At 65.1% G+C, this 16,848-nt stretch overlaps 4 protein-coding genes across 5 annotated transcripts; 2 read left to right on the top strand and 2 right to left on the bottom strand.

Annotated features, from left to right (window-relative positions):
• The first annotated feature begins 2,655 nt into the window (after positions 1-2,655).
• Positions 2,656-4,486, top strand: EFNA1 (ephrin A1). The gene is made up of 4 exons (XM_039702282.1): positions 2,656-2,973; positions 3,071-3,136; positions 3,385-3,435; positions 3,735-4,486. Exons 1-4 carry the CDS (start codon positions 2,775-2,777, stop codon positions 3,851-3,853), a joined length of 435 nt encoding a protein of 144 aa, XP_039558216.1. The 5' UTR covers positions 2,656-2,774; the 3' UTR covers positions 3,854-4,486.
• A 1,393-nt stretch (positions 4,487-5,879) lies between these two features.
• On the top strand, positions 5,880-8,599 carry SLC50A1 (solute carrier family 50 member 1). 2 transcript variants are annotated; one of them, XM_039702280.1, is made up of 6 exons: positions 5,880-6,001; positions 6,726-6,803; positions 6,906-7,029; positions 7,121-7,261; positions 7,327-7,446; positions 8,357-8,599. In XM_039702280.1, the coding sequence occupies exons 1-6, from the start codon at positions 5,937-5,939 to the stop codon at positions 8,456-8,458; spliced, it is 630 nt and encodes a 209-aa protein (XP_039558214.1). In that variant the 5' UTR covers positions 5,880-5,936; the 3' UTR covers positions 8,459-8,599. The 2 variants fall into 2 exon arrangements, with proteins under 2 accessions (XP_039558214.1, XP_039558213.1); XM_039702279.1 differs by having other exon boundaries at positions 7,103-7,261.
• Positions 8,600-12,434: 3,835 nt separating this feature from the next.
• DPM3 (dolichyl-phosphate mannosyltransferase subunit 3, regulatory) lies at positions 12,435-13,137 on the bottom strand. Its single transcript, XM_039702284.1, has 2 exons — positions 12,985-13,137; positions 12,435-12,741 (listed from the first exon to the last, which is right to left on the bottom strand). Exon 2 carries the CDS (start codon positions 12,733-12,735, stop codon positions 12,454-12,456), a length of 282 nt encoding a protein of 93 aa, XP_039558218.1. The 5' UTR covers positions 12,736-12,741; positions 12,985-13,137; the 3' UTR covers positions 12,435-12,453.
• A 495-nt stretch (positions 13,138-13,632) lies between these two features.
• On the bottom strand, positions 13,633-16,802 carry KRTCAP2 (keratinocyte associated protein 2). Its single transcript, XM_039702114.1, has 5 exons — positions 16,794-16,802; positions 15,710-15,934; positions 15,250-15,313; positions 15,002-15,068; positions 13,633-13,837 (listed from the first exon to the last, which is right to left on the bottom strand). Exons 1-5 carry the CDS (start codon positions 16,800-16,802, stop codon positions 13,717-13,719), a joined length of 486 nt encoding a protein of 161 aa, XP_039558048.1. The 3' UTR covers positions 13,633-13,716.
• Positions 16,803-16,848: the final 46 nt, after the last annotated feature.

Raw genomic sequence — 16,848 nt, 5'->3', positions numbered from 1 at the left:
TCATTATGGCCCTGGCCAGCCCAGCACGAGGCTCAACCACCAGGGCTGCCCAGCCCTACCCCGTCAGTGCTGCCTGCCTTGCTTTCCCCAGGCACAGCCTGTCCCTGACGTGGAGGGGGCAGTACCAGGGCGACGCCAGCACCATGGGATCGCTGCTGCACCCATCCCCGTGGCCTGCACGTGAGATCCCAGCCGTGTTCCCAGGAGTGCTCCCCTGTGCAAGCCGCGGCAGCGCCGGCATCCCGGCAGCAGAGGCCTGGCACTGTCATTATGGATGATGTCAGGCCTGGCCACAAGCAGGGAGGATGAGAGCGAAGCAGCCTCCCTGGGAGCGAGGGGGTGGCGAGAGAGGCTGGGATGTGGGGGGATGTGGGGCACAGCCCCACGGCCTGGCCTCGCAGGCTGAGGGAGCCCCGGCCGCTCTCAGGTTGCCGCGCCGGCGCCTGCCGGAGCCCCTGCCGCGTGCCAGGGGAGCTCTCCGCGCCCGCTGCGGCACAGGGCATGCAACATTACCCACAATCAATGGATCATTATGGAATAAACAAGAGGAAAGTTGTTTTGCAAATGCGGCTGAGTTATCGCTTCACAACACGCGGCGAAGCGTCGCGCGCCGGCCGGGACACGGATGGATCCATGTCAGAGCAAATGGGAGCCGACAGCGAGGCACCGCGCTCCTGCCAGCCAGTGGCAGCATGCCCGCTGTGCCCACCCCGGCTCTGTGCCTGCAGGCCCCTGTGCTGCACCTACAGACCCCCATGGTGTACCTACAGACCCCCATTTTATACCTACAGACCCCCACCCTGCTCCTACAGACCCCCATCCTGCACCTACAGACCCCCATTTTATACCTACAGACCCCTGTTCTGCACCTAAAGATCCCCATGGTGTACCTGCAGCCCCCCATCCTGCACCTACAGACCCCCATCCTGCTCCTACAGACCCCTGTTCAGCACCTACAGACCCCTGTTCTGCACCTAAAGATCCCCATCCTGCACCTACAGCCTCCCAGTGTGCACCCCCAGGCCTATCCTGCACTCACAGCCCCCCGTCCTGCACCCACAGACCCCAGTGTGCACCCATAGCTCCTATCCTACACCTACAGCTCTCCCTCCTGCACCCATGTCCCCCATCATGCACCCACAGCCCCATCCTGCACCCATATCCCCCCATCCTGCACCCACAGCCCCATCCTGCACCCACAGCTCCATCCTGCACCCACAGCCCCCAGTGTATGTGCAGAGTCCCTGCCCGGTGTGGGTCACATTTTGGGGGGTGGCCCTGCTCTGTGTCGGTCCCGTGTGAGGGGATGGGGTGTGTGTGTGTGTGAAGTTGGGGCGCACCTGGAGCGTGGTGTTCTGTGGGGACTGTGCCCCCTTCCCGGTGGGGGAGGCGGGGGTTTGTGTCCCTCGGCCCGGTCCTGGCGGGGGTGGGGGTGTGTTCGTGTCCCGGTCCGGTGCTGGCGGGGGTGTGTTCGTGTCGCGGTTACCGCCGGTCTCGGTGGGGAAGGTGCGCGCCCCCCCGCCCGCTGCCGGTCCCGGTGCCCCGTCCCCGCCGGTGCTGCTCTCGGTGTGGGGGAGGCTCCCGCCCCCCTGCCCGATACCGGTGGGGGTGTGCCGCGCGTGCGGGGTCCCCCCCCGCCCGGTGCCGTGTGTTGTTGTGCGAGCGCGGGGCGGCGGCGGGGGCGGGGCGGCGGCGGGGCCGGTGCGGGGCCGTGCGGGGGGCGGCGGGGCCGCTCCAGGTGCGCCCGGGGGGGCCTTTCCGTTCCCAGGGCCGTGCGAAGGGGCCGCTTCCTTCCCGCGGGGGGGGCGCGGCGCCAGCCCCGGCGCCGGCCCCGGGGACCGTGTTGACAAACACGGGGCAGGATGTGCGGGGGGGGTTAGACCTGGATCGGGGCCCCCCCAGCTCACCGGCCGCCGGGGCTGCGGGGTGACCCCATCTCAAGCAGGTTCTGGGGGTCCCCCCCCGGCCGTGACTCGCCCTACTTGTAGAGGTGCGTGAGCTCTCTCAGGCTCTAGGACCGTCCCCCTTGGCTTTCGGGGAGCCCCCCACACTCCCAGGCTGTGGGGGTGCCCCACACTCGGGCAGCCCTGGGGAGATTTTGGGCTTCCCCTCCTTGCCTGGGCTGAGCCGCTCCCTCCCCAGGTTCTGGGAGTTCTCCCCCCTGCCCAGGCCGTGCCCCCCACGGGTGTAGGGCCATGTCCTCTGTGCCAACCCCCGCAGGTTTTTTGGGGTGGCTGTGCCCTCTCGAGGCCACCACAGCCGGCGAGGTGGGGACCCCGGCGTGCCCCCCCCGGCTGGGGTGTGGGGCGCAGCCGGAGCCGGGCTGGCTGCCCCACGGCGAGAGCCGCGACGCCTCCCGCTCCGGCAGCGCTGGGCCGGGCAGGGTGCGGGCAGGCTGCGCGTCCCAGCGGCTCCCCTCCCTGCTCCCCGGCTCTTGGGGAGCGCTGGGAACTGGGGTGCGCTCACCACTCACCGCCCGGAGGGGGAGTGAAGGGGGGGCTTCCTTTTCAAAGCTATTCCAGGTGTTGCAAGACAGCACAGGGGAGGGTGCACCCAAGGGTGCCCCCAGGCAGCGCTGGTGTGGCCGAGGTGCTGGCCCCCCTGGGTACGGGGGATTTGGGGGTGCAATAAAGCCCCTAACCCAGACCTGACCCCCTTGCCCACCCTCCTGGCACAGGTTTCTGTGGAGTGACTACACGGTGGAGGTTCGTCTCAATGACTACCTGGACATTATCTGCCCCCACTACGAGGAGGGCAGCGTGGACCCCCGGGCCATGGAGCGCTACACGCTCTACCTGGTGGAGCTGGAGGAGTACCAGGCCTGCAAGCCGCGCTCCAAGGAGCAGATCCGCTGGGAATGCGACAAGCCCAGCGCCCTGCACGGCCCCGAGAAGTTCTCGGAGAAGTTCCAGCGCTTCACTCCCTTCACGCTGGGCAAGGAGTTCAGGGAGGGACACAGCTACTACTACATCTGTGAGTGCTGGGGGGCTGCGGGGGGGGCTCCCAGCTGCTGCAGGGATTCCCCATCGGGCTGCCCCCATCCCTTCCTAACCTGCCTCTCCCTTCCCAGCCAAACCCATCCACCACCACGGCGAAGCCTGCCTGAAGCTGAAGGTGACGGTGACAGGCAAAGGCAGTGAGTATCACCACCCCCTCGGGGCCCCCCCCCGCGTCCCCTCCTTCCCAGCGTGGCCTTGGCCGCGCTGAGTCACGGCCTGGCCGTGGCCCCTGGCCAGCCCGGGGTGTGGGCACGCGCAGCCTGGCCAGGAAGGTGTTGGTGGGGGCAGGGAGGGGGCAGACAGCCCACAGTGAGGCGGGATTTTGGGATTTTGGGGAGGTTGGGGTGCTGCCCTACCCTCCGTGACCCCCCCGTTTGCTCCGCAGCTCCGGCGCCGCCTGCCCCGGCCTCGACGCAGAAGGGGAGGATCCAGGCAGGTGTGTTGGGGGCTGTGGGGTGGGGCTGGGCCAGATTCCCTTTCTGGCGTGGCAGGGTGTTCTTGGGGGCACCGGGCTGAGCAGGGGGGGAGGCAGGTGGGGGGCACTGGCCTGAACACAGCCACCCATGGGTTTGTGGGGGGCGTTGGGGCTCACCTGCCCCTCCTGGGGGCTCTGGAAGTGGCTGAACTACCAAATCTGGTGGCAGCCCTCTGCAGGGGTGATGTGCTGCTGGTTTGGGGTACGGTTTCTCTTCTGGGGTTGCTGCTTGCTGATGGCTCCTCTCTTTGCCCCCGCAGACGACGCGGCCGCACACGTGCTGAGGAGCGTGGGGCAGAACTCGGCCATGCGCAGCAGCAGCCGCCCCTTCACCTTCATCAGCCTCCTCCTGCCCCTCCTGCTGCCGCAGGGGCTCTGAGCCGGCCCTCGTGCCCGGACCCACCGAGGCTGTGGCCATTGGGGGCCCCCGTGGTCCCCGCACATCTGCCCCGGGTGCCCTGCCCCGTGCACAGCTGGGCCAGGAAAGGATTTGTCAGTATTATGGGGCTGGAGGGCCCAAAGCCATCGCAGCAGCTGGAGCCTTCAGGCTGCCCTGGCCCTTCCAGGGTGCTCCTGGCAGCCAGAGGCCGAGCGGGAGCCTGGAGCTGGAGGGGCTGAGGTGCCCCGGACTGGAGAGGGGCAGGGGGCTGGCACCCCTGCCCCGCAGCTGAGCTCGCCCACCACCCTCGGGGTGGGCTGGAACTGGAATGTGTCCTGCAGGCGGGGACGTGGGGGTGGCCAGGTGACAGCGCTGCAGGGGCCACTTACCCCCCAGCGTCAGTGGCCTGGGAGCACAGACAGGCTGGAGCCGCCCCGCAGCCAGGGGAGCGGGGCTCAGAGATCATCCCACTCCTCACTGCGCTGCACCCCTACCCCGTCCTTCCTCCATCCCCTGGCCCTTCCCCATCCCTCCCCTCCGCCGGGTGCCGGAGGGACCCCCAGCACCCCCTTTGTACAGCTTTCTAATACGGGACTTTTTTATACCATTGTCAGGAATAAATAACCAAAACCACGCGGAGCTCCTGAGACCTCCCCCACCCCCCTGGGCCAAGGCTCTCCTGGCCCCTGTGGGGGGTTGGGCTGGTTAATTAATTAATTGGCTGGTGTTTGCACGGGGCTGTTAAGTGGCAAAGTGCCACAGTGGCTGGCACTGTCCCCGGCTTTATCTGGTGACACAAAGGCCTGCCCTGAGGGGAGGGAGCTTCCAGGTGGGGGGCAGCGCAAACCCCGCTGGAATGTGGCAGACCCCGTGCGGTGGCTCTGGTAAATCCCACCGCTGGTGAGGAGGGGGCTGGGCAGGGGACACAGCCTGGCTGCACCCCAGGGACCCCCGCGGGGTGAGCCCGGGGATGTGGGACCCCTGAGGGGGAGACGCTGTGGGTGCAGGGAGCTGGGATCACAGGGGTTGGGGCCCTGGAATTGGGAACTGCAGGGAGCGAGGGTCCTGGAGAGGTGAGATTTTGGGGCACAGAGGGATGCTTGACACCCGAATGTGGGGGACCCTAGAGATGGAGGGTCACGGAGAGGGGTCACAGGGATGAGTGACACCCCCAGGATGTGTGGGGACACCCTGGGACAGTGGGGTCACAGGGGAATTATTGTCACATGGATGTGTGACCCTCGGGATGTGCGGGGACACCCTGGGACAGTGGGGTCACCGGGAAATGTGGATCCCAGGGGAATCATTGTCACAGGGATCAGTGACCACCCCAGAATGTGTGGGGACACTGTGGGACAGAGGGGTCATAGGGGAATGTGGATCCCATGGCTGCAGGATCCTGGGGAATTGTGACAGAGATGAGCGACCCTTGGGATGTGTGGGGGACACCCTAGGACAGTGGGGTCACAGGGGAATGTGGATCCCATGGCTGCAGGATCCTGGGGAATTGTGACAGAGATGAGCGACCCTTGGGATGTGTGGGGGACACCCTAGGACAGTGGGGTCACAGGGGAAATGTGGATCCCAGAGGAATTCCCTTGGGATGTGTGGGGGACACCCTAGGACAGTGGGGTCACAGGGAAATGTGGATCCCAGGGAAATTGTTGTCACGGCGCTGTGTGACCCTCGGGATGTGTGGGGACACCCTGGGACAGTGGGGTCACAGGGAAATGTGGATCCTAGGGGAATTGTTCTCACAGCGATGTGTGACACCCCCAGGATGTGTGGGGTCACCGTGGGACAGTGGGGTCACAGGGGAATTGCTGTCACAGGGGTGTGACACCGCCGTGCTGTGCAATCTGCACCCCGGGGTTCACGCGGCACCCCCAAATCTGCAGTGGGGCGCTCAATACCCGCCACCCCGGTGCCCTGCCGGTGCCCTGCCGGTTCCCCCGGTGCGGCGGGCGCCGCTCCCCCCGCTGGCAGCCGGATCCCCGCCGCCCCTCCCCGGTAGTGCGTGCCGCCCCGCTCGGCTCGGCTCGGCTCGGCTCGGCTCGGCCGCGGGCAGCTCCCGCTGTCCGGCATGGCCCTGTCGGTGCTCGCCGGGCTCTGCCTGGCCGCCACGCTCGCCATGTTCGCCACCGGCCTGTGAGCGACCGGCGGCGGCCCCGGGCGGGGCGGGGGCGCTGCGGAACGGACGGGGCCAGCTCGGGGGGCACCGAGGGCCGGGGGAAGGGGGGGACCCCAGGGCTGGATTTGGGGTGCAGGGGGGGCTTTGGGGGATGAGGGTGTGATCAGGACCCCAGGGCTGGATTTGGGGTGCAGTGGAGGCCTTGGGGAGGGGTTTGTGGGTACAGGGTGCCCATAGGGGATGGGGGTGTGATCAGGACCCCAGGACTGGTTTTGGGGTGCAGGGGGCCCATAGGGGATGAGGGTGCAATGAGGACCCCAGGGCTTGGTTTTGGGGTGCAGGGGGCCCTTGGGGGATGAGGGTGTGATCAGGACCCCATGGCTGGTTTTGGGGTGCATTGTGGGGCCTGGTGGGAGGGTTGGGGGTGCAATAGTGGGGGGACCAGAGGCATTTTGGGGGGCTGCAGTGGAGGCCGTGGAGGGACATTTGGGGGTAAAATAGGGAACGTTTGGGGGTGCAGTGAGGGCTATAGGGGGGTGTAATGGGGAGGGCACCAGGCCCAGTTTGGGGGTGCAGTGGCCCATGGATGGCTGGTGCAGAGGGACTGGGGGTGGTGTGAGTCCTGTTTTGGGGTGCAGGGGGAGGGGAGCAGGGGGTGCAGGGCCTGCTGGCTGCAGAGACTGGAGTCCCCACTCCCAGCACTGCTGGGCACCCAGGAGTGCTGCCCTCCGCCCTCCCCAGGTCTGACCTGCGCCAGATGTTGGCGACCAAGAGTGTGGAGAACATCCAGTTCCTGCCCTTCCTCACCACCGACGCCAAGTACAGCAGGGTTGGATCCTGGGGAGGGGGGGATCATACAGATTTGAGGGGCAGGGGGGCTCCCCCAGGCTGCAGCCAAGTGCCTGTGCCATATCCCTGCAGCAACCTGAGCTGGCTGGGCTATGGCTGCCTGAAGGGGGACGGGACAGTGATCACCGTCAACGCCATCGGGGCGGCTCTGCAGACCCTCTACATCCTGGTGTACCTCTACTACAGCCCTGCCAAGGTGGGGCAGGGGCCTGGGGCCATGGGGAGGATGGGGGACCCTCACCTTGACGTCCCCCTGCTGTCCCTCCCAGCGCCCCGTGCTGCTGCAGGTCCTGCTGCTCCTGGCTGTGGTGGTCACTGGCTGTGGCTACTTCACCATCCTGGTTGACACGGGGGCACGCCTGACACACCTGGGGCTCTTCTGCAGTGTCTTCACCATCAGCATGTACCTCTCACCGCTGGCTGACCTGGTGTGTGGGGCTTGGCAGGGCTGGGGCTCGCCAGCCCGGGCCCTGCCTGACGTTTGCTCCTGCAGGCCAAGGTTGTCCGGAGCAAGTCGACGCGCTGCCTGTCCTTCCCCCTGACTGTCACCACCCTTGTGGCCTCCAGCAGCTGGACACTCTATGGCCTGCAGCTCCACGATCCCTACATCACAGTGGGTTGGGGTGGTGGGATGCTGAGGGGTGCCATCCCATCCTAGCCCATCTCATCATGTCCCAACCCATCCTACTCCATTGCATCCCACCCCACCCTGGCCTGCTTCACCTGCATTCCACCCTTCTCCATCTCATCCCATTCTGTTCTGTCTCCCTCCTGCATCATCTTACCCCATCCCATTCCCATCTCACCCCACTCCATCCCCATTCCGCCCCGATCCCATCCTATTCTATCGCCATCCCCACCCCATTGCCATCCTATCCTATCCCCATCCCTACCCCATTTCCATCCCATCCTGTCCTTCACCATCCCCACCCCACTGCCATGCCATCCCACTGATCCCATCCCATCCCATTGATCCCATCCCATCCTATGAATCCGATCCCATCCCATCCTATCCATCCCATCCCATCCCATCCCATCCCACTGATCCCATCCCATCCTATGAACCCCATCCCACCCCATCCCATCCCATTGATCCCACCTCCCTCCCCTCCCATCCCATCCCATCCCATCCCATCCCATCCCATCCCATCCCATCCCATCCCATCCCATCCCATCCTATGAATCCCATCCCATCCCACTGATCCCATCCCATCCTCTGAATCCCATCCCACCCCATCCCATCGATCCCACTTCATCCCATCCCATCCCATCAATCCCATCCCATCCTATGAATCCCATCCCATCCCACTGATCCCATCCCATTCCATCCCACCCCATTCCCCTCTCATGTCTCAGCTGAGCACTTGGCTTGGCCCCGTTCAGCACCGCCTGTGTCACCCAGCCAACTGTGACAGGGCTCAGCATAACTATTGATTTTCATTAATTAGCTGGGATGGGGCCATTAAGCCTCCCCTGGCACCACAGGGGGAGGGGTACATCCACTGTCCCCCCCTGTCCTGCAGGTCCCCAACGTGCCAGGGATCGTCACCAGCCTCGTGCGGTTCTGGCTCTTCCAGCGGTACAGGCCAGAGCAGGACAAGCCCTACAGCGCCCTGCCTGCCTGAGGGGGCCCTCAGGAGCACCCCAACTCTGGCCTGGGCTGGCCCCACCGCTGTCCCCTCGGCCACTCCCAGTGGGACACCAGCAAGGACCTCCTGCCTCCAGCCCTGCGTCCTTCAGCCAAGGCCCTGGAGCTCTCAGCGAATCCTTTGGGGTACTGCAAGCCCCTCAAACTCCAGGTGGGAGGAAAGTTCTCCATGCCCATGGCCCTGCCTGGCAGCAGGATTTTGAGGGGCAGGGCTTTTGAGTGGCTTCCAGGGGTCCACGTGTCACTTTTGTATGGGTTCAAGTGCCTTTTAATAAATCACAGACTTCCCAGCGCCTGCTTCTTGTACCTCCCTCCTGCTGCAGAGGATGGCACAGCTCTTGGCCCTGCAGCTGCTTTGGGAGCTCCTTGTGGCCAGCCAGGGGGCTGCTTATGGCCAAACAGGGGCTGCTTTTTGGGGAGGGGGCTCATTCTGACACACCCTGGGCTCTGGCAAACCCTCAGTAGCCATCAGCCCTGGTGTTGGGGCCACAAGGGGAGCCCAGGGAAGCCAGCACTGCTCTGAGCACCCTGAGGGAGCCTCCTGTCACAGTGTGGGGGTAAAAGTCTGTGGAACTGACGAGCAGCCACCATGGCAGGACCTGGGGATCGATGGGAATCCTTGCTAAACCCCCGTGGATCGAGCAGGCCTGGATCAAGCATCGATGCTCTGTCAATTAACCAATTAACAGCGATGTGGAATGAAGATATCAGGCTGTGCTTCAGTGGAGGGGCCAAATCACACAGCAGACACCACAGACTTGAAGAAGGAGACCCCCACCCCATGGAGGACCCCCTCCAGGACCGAGGAGTCAGTGTTCCCCCCACAAGGGGAGCCTAGGGAAGCCAGCGCTGCTCTGAGCACCCTGAGGGAGCCTCCCGTCACCATGTGGGGGTAAAAGTCTGTGGAACTGACGAGCAGCCACCATGGCAGGACCTGGGGATCGATGGGAATCCTTGCTAAACCCCCGTGGATCGAGCAGGCCTGGATCAAGCATCGATGCTCTGTCAATTAACCAATTAACAGCGATGTGGAATGAAGATATCAGGCTGTGCTTCAGTGGAGGGGCCAAATCACACAGCAGACCCTGCAGACTTAGAGACCCCCACTCCATGCAGGACCCCCCCAGGACCGAGGAGCCTCATGCCCCACTTGGCTGTGAGGAGCTGGGATGAAGGATGCTGGCAGGAGCCGTGCTGTGCCTCTGCTGCTCGTGCACACCTCACACACAGCCTGGAAAAATCCATACAAAGGGACAGAGCTGAGCGTGGTGCCAAGGGAAGGAGGACGAGCTCCTGGCGTGCTCTGTCTTGCCCTGTGGAGCTGGGGCTCCCCGTGCCTGCTCTGGCTGCTCCCAGGACTTGGCCCAGCAGGGAGGAGCCCCCCAACCTCGGGAAAGAGCTGCCAGCCTCGGGAAAGGGCAGCTTTCTCCACTGCCACACCTCGGCTGCCAACCGGTCGCTCCAGCTGGCCCGTGCCGGGAGCGCCGGTGACGTGGCCCCTCGTGCCAGCTCCCGGATCTTCCAGGCAGGGAGGAGCTGCTGCCACACGGGCTGGGAGGAGCTCCCCACGGCCCTGAGCACAGGCTCTGGATCGCCCTGAGCAGCCCCTGGATGACCACAAGTACCCCCTGGATGACCATAAGTAGCCCCTTCTGCTCGTGCACACCTCACACACAGCCTGGAAAAATCCATACAAAGGGACAGAGCTGAGCGTGGTGCCAAGGGAAGGAGGACGAGCTCCTGGCGTGCTCTGTCTTGCCCTGTGGAGCTGGGGCTCCCCGTGCCTGCTCTGGCTGCTCCCAGGACTTGGCCCAGCAGGGAGGAGCCCCCCAACCTCGGGAAAGAGCTGCCAGCCTCGGGAAAGGGCAGCTTTCTCCACTGCCACACCTCGGCTGCCAACCGGTCGCTCCAGCTGGCCCGTGCCGGGAGCGCCGGTGACGTGGCCCCTCGTGCCAGCTCCCGGATCTTCCAGGCAGGGAGGAGCTGCTGCCACACGGGCTGGGAGGAGCTCCCCACGGCCCTGAGCACAGGCTCTGGATCGCCCTGAGCAGCCCCTGGTGACCATAAGTAGCCCCTGGATGACCATAAGTAGCCCCTGGAAGGCCATGAGTACAGGCTCTGGATTGCCATGAGTAGCCTGCACAGGGTCATGGGTAGCTCACACATGGCTGTGAGTAGCTCCTAGATGACCACAAGTAGCCCCTGATGGTCCTGAGTAGCCTCAGTAGCCCCTGATGGCCACAAGGAGCCCCTGAGGGACACAAAGAGCCCCCTGCTTGGCTGTCTGTAGCCCCTGAGGGCCACAAGGAGCCCCTGGATGGCCACAAGGAGCGCCTAGCTGGCTGTCAGTAGCCCCTGATGGCCACAAGGAACCCCTGAGGGCTACAAGGAGCCCCTGGATGGCCACAAGGAGCGCCTAGCTGGCTGTCAGTAGCCCCTGATGGGTGTAAGTAGCCCCTAATGGCCACAAGGAGCCCCTGACTGGCTGTCAGTAGCCCCTGAGGGCCACAGGTAGCCCCAGGAGGGAGCCAGGTTGCCATGAGTAGCCTGCAGAGTCATGAGTAGCCCCTGCATGACCACAGGTAGCCACTGGATAGATACAGCAGCCCCTTTGAATGCCCATGAGGAGCCCTTGGCTGGCTGTGAGGAGCCCCTGGTGACCCTGAGTAGCCCACAGAAGGCTGTCAGTAGCCCCCAGAGCACTGCTGTGGTCCTGGCCCCACCAAGGCCCCACGTGGCCAAATCCAGGGCAATGTCACCCCCCCAACCACCCGTGTGCCATCGAGCTTCCCACTCTGCTCCCACCAGCCTTTGCTGCTCAGGAAACAGCTAATTAGCTGCTCCTGCTAATTAACCCGAGTCCTCCCTCCCGCTCCCAACTGCTCCTTTCTGCAGAGCACACACAGCTGCTAATTAAAATCCCAAAGTGCGGGGCAGCAGGTTCCTGCACACGGGGTCAGAGAGCAGAAATGGGGGTCCCGACAGAGCCCCCCACCCCTCCCTCTTCCCAGTGAAGCCCAGTGAGGATGGGCAGAGGAGTCGGGGGAGCTCCCCTGGAGGTGCTGTGGGGGTGGGGGACACACCAAACCTCAATTTAAAGGCTGTGTCGCCCGCCCCACCCCACCAGTCCCTCTCCTCCTTGCCGGGAACTCGGCCTGCGGGACGGGATGAGGCTCCTCCAGCCCTCACCTGCCGGGCTGAGCCACCTCTGAGCCGGGAACGCCTCTGGGGCACGGCCCCGGTGCCGCATCCGCTTCAGAGCAGTGCCAGAGAGCTCAGCGATGGGCAGCAGCGGCTCCGGGGGGTTCCCATGGAGACCCTGCCCTTCACAGAACCCCAAACCATTTCACAGAACCCCCAAACCCCCACCTCACATCACCCAGAGCCCAGTGATTCCCCTGGGAGAACAAAATCATTCCAGAACCCAGTGATTCCCCCGGGAGAACCAAATCATTCCAGATCCAAGTGATTAGTGACTCCTCGGGGTGCCTTCCAGCAGGGCTCTCAGTGGACAGGGCATGGGGACCCTGCCCTTCACAGAACCCCCAAACCCTCCCTGCACCCCCCAGAGCCAAGTGATTCCCCTGGGAGAACCAAATCATTCCAGATCCAAGTGATTAGTGACTCCTCGGGGTGCCTTCCAGCAGGGCTCTCAGTGGACAGGGCATGGGGACCCTGCCCTTCACAGAACCCCCAAACCCTCCCTGCACCCCCCAGAGCCAAGTGATTCCCCTGGGAGAACCAAGTGACTCCTCCGGGTCCCTTCCAGCAGCCCCCGAGCTCCCAGTGGACCCTCACAGAGACCCTGCCCCTCACAGACCCCCAAACCCGCACACACCCCGAGAACCAAGCCCGGGATAACCGAGTGACTCCCGCGGGTGCCCTGCCGCAGCCCCCGGGCCCGCAGCGCCCGCTCCCCGTCCCCGCCGAGCCCCGCGGTCACACGCAGCACGGCCAGCACCGTCCGGGCCTTTATTGAGCCCCGAGGCGCAGCCCCCGCCGCCGCAGGTCGGCCCTGGCCGCCCTGATGTGCTCCTGCAGCTCGGCCGCCGCCTCCTCGCAGTCGTTGAAGGTGGCCAGGCGGTAGCCCACGGTGGCCAGGGAGAAGCAGCCGAAGGCCACCAGCAGGTAGACGGGCAGCGGCAGCAGCGCCTGGCGGAGCGGCGCCGGCAGCCCCGGCGGGGCCAGGGCCAGCGCGGCCCAGGCCGAGCCCAGCAGGGCCAGTCCGCAGAGCCACTGCGCCAGCTTGGTCATGGCGGCCTGAGGGGACAGCGGGAGGAGGGGAGCCGTGAGAGGGACAGCGGAGAGAAGGGACGCGGAAGGGAGGAGGAGGGAGCCGGGAGAGACGGAGCGCCGCGCGCCGGGCCCGGTCTCCCCCGGCAGAGTGGCTCCAATCCCCCGTGGGCCTCCACCCGCCAGACACGGACCCGAACCGGGACCCGAACCCGGGTCCGGACACGGCCCCGAACCGGGACCCGAACCCGGGTCCGGGCCCAGCCCCACCTGGCTCGGTCCCGCTCCCGGTGCCGGTGCCGCTTCCCGCCCGTGACAGCGTCAGAGCGGCGCCGCGCGCCAGGGCTGCCGGGAGTTGTAGTTCTACGGAGCCGCGCCAGAGCGCGCCCCCTGCTGGCGGGGCGCGGCAGCAGCGGGAGCCCCCCGGGAGCCCCGGTCCGGCCCCGCTCCCGGTGCCGCAGGAAGCGCCGGGCTTTGTCGGCCGCCGGAAGCATCTGGTTTCCTCCGCGTCCGGCCGGAGGGGTGCCAGGGACCCGGCGTGGGAGCGAGTCCCGCCCGCCCTCCCACGGCTGCGGGAACCGCGCCGTTCCCAGCCCGGCAGCCCCGGTGCCCCCCCGGTGCAGTGCGGAGGGCACGGACGGGTCTGCGGTGCCCTGCCAAAGGCAGCAGGCTGAGCTGTGCCAGCGCAGCAGCTGGGGCTGGACCCCCACAGCCCCCTGCCCGCTCCAATCCTGGCTCCACTGGGATCTTCCTGCCTTGCAGGGCTGGGCACACGCGATGCCAGCAGCACATCTCCCACCCTCGGCCACCCTCACCTCCCCTGGGCAACCCAGAACCTACCCCGGGGCCACTTCCAGCCACACTGGCACACAGCGGGGCCAGGAACTGGGCTGGCAGCTGGCACAGGGGACAAGAAGCTACAAAGAAATGGCTTTATTGGGCAGGGGGGAGTCCCGGATCGGCCACAGGGAGGGGGCTGCCCCAGGAAGGGGCAGCAGGACATCAATTTCTCTTTCTGCCCTTGCCAACAGCCTTGGCAGGGGGAGCGACGGGCGCTGTGGACTGGTAGAGAGTGGAGGAGATCTTGTTGATGTAGTAGAGACCCACCATGGAGAAGATGAGGCTGCGAGGGCAGAAGAAGGGAAGAGGCTGCTCAGCTGCTGGGGCAGCGACATGCCAGGCTCACCCCAGCACCTTGGCCCTGGCTCCCACTCCCCTGCCCTTCCCAAACAATTTCCATTGGATCCCACTCCCTTACCCTTCCTAAACCAACAATTTCCCCTTGGATCCCAGTCCCTTGCCCTTCCTAAACCAACATTTCCAGCTGGATCCCACTGTGCTGCCCTTCCCAAAACCCCTCCCTTGGATCCCACTCCCCTGCCCTTCATAAAGCAATAATTTCCCCTTGGATCCCACTCTTCTGCCCTTCCTGAACACTTTTCCCTTGGATCCCATTGTGCTGCCCTTCTCAAACAAACAATTTCCATTGGATCCCACTCCCCTACCCTTTCCAAACCAACAATTTCCCCTTGGATCCCACCGTGCTGCCCTTCCCAAACAATTTCCATTGCATCCCATTGTGCTGCCCTTTCTAAACCAACAATTTCCCCTTGGATCTCACTCTCCTGCTCTTCCCAAACACTTTCCCTTGGATCCCATTGTGCTGCCATTCCTAAACCAACACTTTCCATTGGATCCTACTCTCCTGCCCTTCCTAAACCAAACACCGTTCCCAAACACGTTCCCCTTGGATCCCAGTCTCCTGCCCTTCATAAACCAATAACTTCCCCTTGCATTCCACTCTCCTGCCCTTCCCAAACACCCTCCCTTGGATCCCACTGTGCTGCCCTCTCTAAACCCACACTTTCCCCTTGGATCCCACTCTCCTGCCCTTCCCAGACACCCTCCCTCAAATCCCACTCCCCTGCCCTCTCTAAACCAACAATTTCCCCCTGGATCCCCCTCTTCTGCCTTTCCCAAACAATTTCCCCCCAGGATCCCACTCTCCTGCCCTTCCCAAACACCTTCCCTTGGATCTCACTGTGCTGCCCTTCCTGAAACCACATTTTCCCTTTGGATCCCACTCCCCTGCCTTTCCCAAACATTTTCCCCTTGGATCCCCCTCTCCTGCCCTTCCCAACCACCCTCCCTCAGACCCCACCGTGCTGCCCTTCCTCCCAGCCCCCTGATGCTCCCTGCCCAGCCTCCTGCCCCCCTCCCGGTGTCCCCCGTGACCCCTCGGTGTCCCCTCGGTCACTCCCACCCCCCATGTCACCTCTGCACCTACCAGGTGGTGACACAGACCCGGTGGATGAGGCCAGAGGCGAACAGGGCCAGCAAGAGGCAGGTGAGGACTGTGGGGAAGCAGGACACACACCAGGCTCATGGGGGGCCATGCCTGCAGCCCCCCGTGCCCCCAGCCCCAGGAAAAGCTGGAGAGGAGCTGCCACAGCTCAGGGCAGGGCTGGGACCACCAGTGCCACCCCTGGACCCCGCTGTGTCCCCGCTGCCCTCCTGGGCTCCCACAACACTTACTCTCAGGGAATATCTTGGCCTGGAAGCCCTTCCCAAAGATGAGGTTCTCCAGGTTGTTGAAGGCCTGCGTATGGAGTTAAGGAACACAACGGGACCCTGCTGCCCTCATGGCCCACCCTCCCCGTGCCCTGGGAGGTGTTGGGGCCACTTTGGGGTGCAATGGGGCCATAGGGGGGTATAGGGGGGTGCAATGGGGAGGGCACCAAGGCCAGTTTGGAGTGCAATGGGGGCCATAGGGGGTTATAAAAGGGCCCAGTTTGGGGTACAATGGGGGCCATAGGGGGTTATAAAAGGTTCCAGTTTGGGGCACAATGGGGGCCATAGGGGTGTAATGGGGCCCAGTTTGGGGATGCAGTGGGGAGGGCAGTAGGGGGTGTTACGGGGGCTGCCCCCCAGCACCCCCGTGGCCCTGCTCCCAGCCCCGTGTCCCCTGCAGCCCCCGTGCTGAGCCCAGGGATGCCGTGAGGGAGCAGACGAAGAGCGCCGAGCCCAGCAGCCCGCCCTGGATGGTGAGCCACTCGGTGGAGGCCAGCTGCCGGCTGTACATCTGCATCCCGGCGAACAGCAGCAGCGACAGCAGCGACGACAGCGCCAGCGACGTGCCCGTGCCTACGGCTGCGCCCCGGGGCGGCTCACACCGGCACCGGCACCGGGGCTGAGCCCGGCGCCGTGCCCTGCCCCCCTGCTCCCGTTAACCCCGTTATCCCCGTGCCCCCGGTACCCTCCTGCCCCATCACAACTCCATTCCCTTTCCCCATTAACCCCGTTATCCCCGTGCCCCCGATACCCTCCTGCCCCATCACACCTCCATTCCCTCTCCCCGGTACCCCCCAATTCCCGTTAACCCCGTTATCCCCGATACCCTCCTGCCCCATCACACCTGTGTAATGGGGAAGGCATCAGGCCCAGTTTTGGGGGTGCAATGGGCACGATTGGGCGGTGTAATGAGGCCCAGTTTGCCCCAATTCCCGTTAACCCCGTTATCCCCGATACCCTCCTGCCCCATCACACCTCCATTCCCTCTCCCCGGTATCCCCCGCCCCGGTACCCCCCGCTCCCGTTAACCCCGTTACCCCCGTGCCCCCAATACCCTTGTGCCCAGCCACACCTCCATTCCCGGGTGCAATGGGCACGATTGGGCGGTGTAATGAGGCCCAGTTTGGGGGTACAATGGGGGCCATAGGGGTGTAATAGGGGCCAGTTTGGGGTGCAACGGGGGCTATAGGAGGGTGCAATAGGGAGGGCACCAAGGCCAATTTGGGGGTGCAGTGGGGGCCATAGGGGGGTGCAATGGGGAGGGCATCAGGCCCAATTTTGGGGTGCAGTGGAGGCTATAGGAGGGTGCAATGGGGAAGGCACCAAGGCCAGTTACGCCCCTCCCAGCGCGCGCCCCCTGGCGGCCGGGAGTGGCACTGCAAGCCCGCGCAGCCCCGGAGCGCCCCCTGGCGGCGGGGACGGGAACAGCGCGGGGACGGGACCCCCGCACCGGCACCGCCACCGGCACCGGGACCCCCTCGGGAGCACCCCGGCAGCACCGCCCGTACCGGCGCCATGCTCATCCTGCCCGCAGCCCGCCCCCGGCGCCGCTCCCCGGGCGCG

This window comes from Passer montanus, unplaced genomic scaffold (genome assembly GCF_014805655.1).
Source record: "Passer montanus isolate IOZ18808 unplaced genomic scaffold, ASM1480565v1 scaffold154, whole genome shotgun sequence".
Classification (NCBI taxonomy): Eukaryota; Metazoa; Chordata; class Aves; order Passeriformes; family Passeridae; genus Passer; species Passer montanus.
The sequence above is the reverse complement of the archived record's forward strand: the minus strand, read 5'-3'. Positions and strand labels throughout refer to the sequence as shown.

Bases quoted from the DNA above. Each gene is read 5' to 3' on its own strand.
- EFNA1 (XM_039702282.1), top strand. From the start codon at position 2,775: ATGGAGCGCTACACGCTCTACCTGGTGGAGCTGGAGGAGTACCAGGCC. The intron at 2,974-3,070 runs GTGAGTGCTGGG...CTCCCTTCCCAG, and splicing joins ACACAGCTACTACTACATCT to CCAAACCCATCCACCACCAC. The intron at 3,436-3,734 runs GTGTGTTGGGGG...TTGCCCCCGCAG, and splicing joins GAAGGGGAGGATCCAGGCAG to ACGACGCGGCCGCACACGTG.
- KRTCAP2 (XM_039702114.1), bottom strand. The intron at 15,314-15,709 runs GCATCCCTGGGC...CTCCATACGCAG, and splicing joins TCTTCGTCTGCTCCCTCACG to GCCTTCAACAACCTGGAGAA. The intron at 13,838-15,001 runs GTAGGTGCAGAG...CTGCCCTCGCAG, and splicing joins CGGGTCTGTGTCACCACCTG to CCTCATCTTCTCCATGGTGG.
- DPM3 (XM_039702284.1), bottom strand. From the start codon at position 12,735: ATGACCAAGCTGGCGCAGTGGCTCTGCGGACTGGCCCTGCTGGGCTCG.
- SLC50A1 (XM_039702279.1), top strand. From the start codon at position 5,937: ATGGCCCTGTCGGTGCTCGCCGGGCTCTGCCTGGCCGCCACGCTCGCC. The intron at 6,002-6,725 runs GTGAGCGACCGG...CGCCCTCCCCAG, and splicing joins GCCATGTTCGCCACCGGCCT to GTCTGACCTGCGCCAGATGT. The intron at 7,262-7,326 runs GTGTGTGGGGCT...TTGCTCCTGCAG, and splicing joins TCTCACCGCTGGCTGACCTG to GCCAAGGTTGTCCGGAGCAA.